This window comes from Frankliniella occidentalis, unplaced genomic scaffold (genome assembly GCF_000697945.3).
Source record: "Frankliniella occidentalis isolate FOCC.00 unplaced genomic scaffold, Focc_3.1 Scaffold27, whole genome shotgun sequence".
In the NCBI taxonomy this organism is placed as follows: Eukaryota; Metazoa; Arthropoda; class Insecta; order Thysanoptera; family Thripidae; genus Frankliniella; species Frankliniella occidentalis.
This window is the reverse complement of record NW_026267157.1, coordinates 434,396-438,095: the sequence shown is the minus strand read 5'-3', so window position 1 is coordinate 438,095 and position 3,700 is coordinate 434,396. Positions and strand designations below refer to the sequence as shown.

Below are 3,700 nucleotides of genomic sequence, written 5' to 3'. Positions count from 1 at the left end.
TACATTAGCAGACGCTGTTAAGTTGGTGGGGAGTTTGCAAATTTATTTATCAATTTCTCCTTATCTAAATTTAAACTAAAAAAGCGCTCAACATTGATAAATAAGTGATTCTCAGAATACGGGTCGTTTAGATTCCGCGGCCCTTCACAACTATGTGATATGGTTTTAAAAGGGTTTTATACCATCTAGATACTCGAAAGCACTAACATTACCTGGTGTAACACTAAAAACCTAAGAATACTGCAACAGTAGGTAAGTAGAGCAGTTTAAATGGTCAAAATATGAACTCCAGTACGTTCCTAATGTCCGAGTTCATGAGGACTTTGCCAAATTCCGGACAATTTGAAGGGAATGGTCATCTAAGGCGCATTGCATTTCTGGAGTGACATATCCAGGGAACGCAAGGAATGAATTTCGATTTGGAAATATTTTTCTATATTTCGTCACGAGACGACCAAAGTCGTTCTCACTAAATTTTTCAAAAAACAACTGAGTTCACAATGTTTGCACTGACGTCAAACCGGGCAGAGGTAGAGTAACAATTCTACGCCCACAGTATTACTCTGTGGAGACTATTGATGTTCCCCAAAGCAATCGGCAGAGCTCCTTCGACGTCATCGTGAAAAACTGTCTTCAAATTCGAGAGTTGGCTTGTACGCTTTTGCAGTGTGAATGCCGTGTCGCCTCCACATAGGCACGATTGCGTCATATCAAATCCCTCTTTCGCTAAAAAGGAAGGTTTTGATGTGCTGCTTCTATTGTGGCTAAGCGGGTCGTTGCATCTGCAACCCCGGATTAGTTTGCTTCAATTAGTACCTTCTGACTTGTGAACTCCGTATCCCCTTTTCTAGGTCTGACCTAATAACTTTTAGGTACATGTAACGCGTTGTAATGACCTAATGAGGAAATATGTAGTAAGGGGTTAATTTAGAACTGTACATTATGAGGTTGGGCATCTGTGCAGCAGTGTCGGGGCGAAAAACAAGTCATTTATTGCAATGTTCTAGTCATACTAAAATGCATGAAATAGTGATGTCTGGATGTAAAATATGAGTATAACACACTAGTGGAGCAAACAAAAGACCAATTAAAAGGTGCGGGAGGCTATATTTGAGTTTCATCATTGATTGAACGTGACAATATGGTTTTTAACGTTGTACTAGAAGTACGTGATTTGAACTATCGCCACTTTACACATATCCTATTTGAAGGTAAATAAAATCATTGCAACCAAAAAACCTAGCAAATTCGACAGAAAAAAATAAAAAATTTAGGAACTCCCAAATGGCTCGTATTCTGAGAATCACCCAAATATGAGTGCTTCTCGTCTCGGTCTCCTTGATCGGAGTTCAAAATGATCGAAGTCTCTTGTGCAGACGTGCTTGATGACAAGGGAGGGAAAGAGACAGATGACCCGGTCTCTTGCTCTCGCTCCTCGTCGTGGAGTTCATCGCTTCTATCTATGGGGCAGGAGGTGGGGGTGGTGATGAAAAAGATAGTCTGCGCTGATTCGGATCACTGCCGGGCTCTTCTAACTTTTTCTTCTGTTCCTGAGAACGTTTGTACACTCTCCTGAACAGAATTGTCCTTGTTTACACAAGGGGCATTGAATAACAGAAAGTAAACATTTGATGCGGGCTGAAAACTTAACGTTTTGGACCTTCCAACAAAGAAGTATCCGTTTACATGTTTGCTTTTTTCTTGTTGAACAGCATCAGAGAGTTGGTAACTCTTTTCTTTAGACAACCCTCCAGCTACATACTCTCACTGTTAGAAAAACTCCTAGGATTTCACGGAGGAACACTCGTGAAAAGTATTGCCAAAGTCCTTTGGGATTTCACGTTTCGAGTTTAGCTTTGAAACATATGGACGAATGAAAACTTCCACCTTTAACAATTGTTAAGGACGGAGTCCTCTGGGAATTTCTAATAGTGGTGGAAAGTGAATCTTCGGTAAATCCCACGAAATTATTAACAGTGTATATTCACTTTCAGCCTTTTACGAAATACTGTTATTATTCCCATGTTAGCAAGACAACCAGACATCATTTACAACTGTTTCTTGGGTTCTGCACTGTACGTAGAGTTCATCACCCATCATTACAATAGAATTCATTTCAAGTGATAAAAACGGTCGCTTGACAATTTAAAATGCTACTACTGCACACATAGAAATCGCAGTGCACGGAGCATTCCTCCGGTCTAGAGGGAAGCAATGGCATTTTTGATGCACCTTTCCACTCTGAATAAGAACTGCTTGCTGAACATTAGGCAAAGTGTTCTGAAGTGGTAACATATTGGTTTAAGTGATGGAGGCCACAGACTCTGAGAGAAACATAATATGATGATCCATGACACAGAGAGTATTATTTTGAAGGTGATTAAAGGTATAGGTGAAGATTGACTCACTTGCATTGGCAGGCCCTTTTCTGATTGACTGATGGAATTAGTCAATAATTCTTGAAACAACAGTTTGGCGTATGTGTGGCATATCAGATTGATCAAAAGTCCAACAGTCAGAAAATTGAGCGAGGCATTTGGCAAAGGAACACAGAAATACTCCACAGTCATAAAAGTGTTGTTGCTTTGGTATGCTCTGGAAGAAATCATAATATTTTCCACACTTAAGCGAAATGAGAGACAGAGCGAAAACATTGTTTAATCCACATACTTACAGTGGCACAACCATGACACCATGAACTGTTAAGATCGCCTGCGAGAGGGTAATCATTGCGTTCAAATCCGTACACCTCAACTTTTCAATTCTCCACTTTTATTCACTCTTCGTTATTTTCCCTTGACTTTTTCACCTATTTTCAACGTTTACTTCATTTCTATACCTATATCCCCTCGATTTCATTCATTTCCGATCTGATTAACGCACGATTAGTCCCTTTTGTCCACATTTTCTTTCAACTTTCGTCACTTTCAGTCACTGTTTTTTTACTTTCACTTTAACTTCTACAGAAATGTGTACACTTACTTTCTAAAGTGATTACATATGTGCTGGAAATAGAGGTAAGACATATTAAAAAGCAATAGCTGAGAAGTGGAAAACAAAGAAATTCAAAGAAGTAACCATATTACATTTGAACGAACAGTGTTTCTGTTTGGTGAACTGTCATAGTAGGTGATACTTTCTTCCTTGAAGTTGACCACAATGAGTACCAGATGTCTAGTTAGGTGTAGTGGAATAAGTAGTGGTTGAAAGGTTAAGATATCCACCTGGAAGACAGGAGACATTTAAAAAGACTTACAATCAACAGTTATAAATAAATAGGTTTTTCACCTTGGTTCCCCTTCTATTTGTCTATTTCCTCTCTGCACTGTAACCTTCTTTTACTCTGAGTAAAAGTGAGAGGGTAAGACATGAACAAATGCAGAAGTGGCACTGTCAAGTAGGTTGAGGTAAAAGTTTATGACCTTCATCTATACAAAAAAAAGGAAAATAGGTTAGGTGGACAAAAGAAACATCTACAATATAACAACATTAACAGACATACCTGATCATTGAGCCACGCCGTAGGCGTGAGCAAACTAATGTCACTGGCAGTGAGTTGCCATAGACCAAATTTGGTGACCACTGTTGACCAAATTTGGTGACCACTGTCTCCGGATGCGAACGACCTACCTCCTGCAAATAACACATTCGGGTACATGTCAGAAAACTGTACACATCTCTGTCCTGAGGGTATTTGGTG

General features: G+C 39.4%; 2 protein-coding genes across 5 annotated transcripts in view; both read right to left on the bottom strand.

Moving 5' to 3' along the window:
• The window catches only part of LOC113213365 (uncharacterized), a 117,360-nt gene that overhangs the window by 44,242 nt on the left and 69,418 nt on the right, over positions 1–3,700 (bottom strand). The window lies entirely within an intron of this gene.
• Positions 180–2,992, bottom strand: LOC127749038 (uncharacterized). Its single transcript, XM_052265487.1, has 3 exons — positions 2,675–2,992; positions 2,409–2,595; positions 180–2,324 (listed from the first exon to the last, which is right to left on the bottom strand). The coding sequence occupies exons 1-3, from the start codon at positions 2,728–2,730 to the stop codon at positions 2,202–2,204; spliced, it is 366 nt and encodes a 121-aa protein (XP_052121447.1). The 5' UTR covers positions 2,731–2,992; the 3' UTR covers positions 180–2,201.

Coding starts and splice junctions, on each gene's coding strand:
- LOC127749038 (XM_052265487.1), bottom strand. CDS start 2,730: ATGATTACCCTCTCGCAGGCGATCTTAACAGTTCATGGTGTCATGGTT. Junction 2,596..2,674: donor GGTGTCATGGTTGTGCCACT/GTAAGTATGTGG, acceptor GATTTCTTCCAG/AGCATACCAAAGCAACAACA. Junction 2,325..2,408: donor AAAAGGGCCTGCCAATGCAA/GTGAGTCAATCT, acceptor TGTTTCTCTCAG/AGTCTGTGGCCTCCATCACT.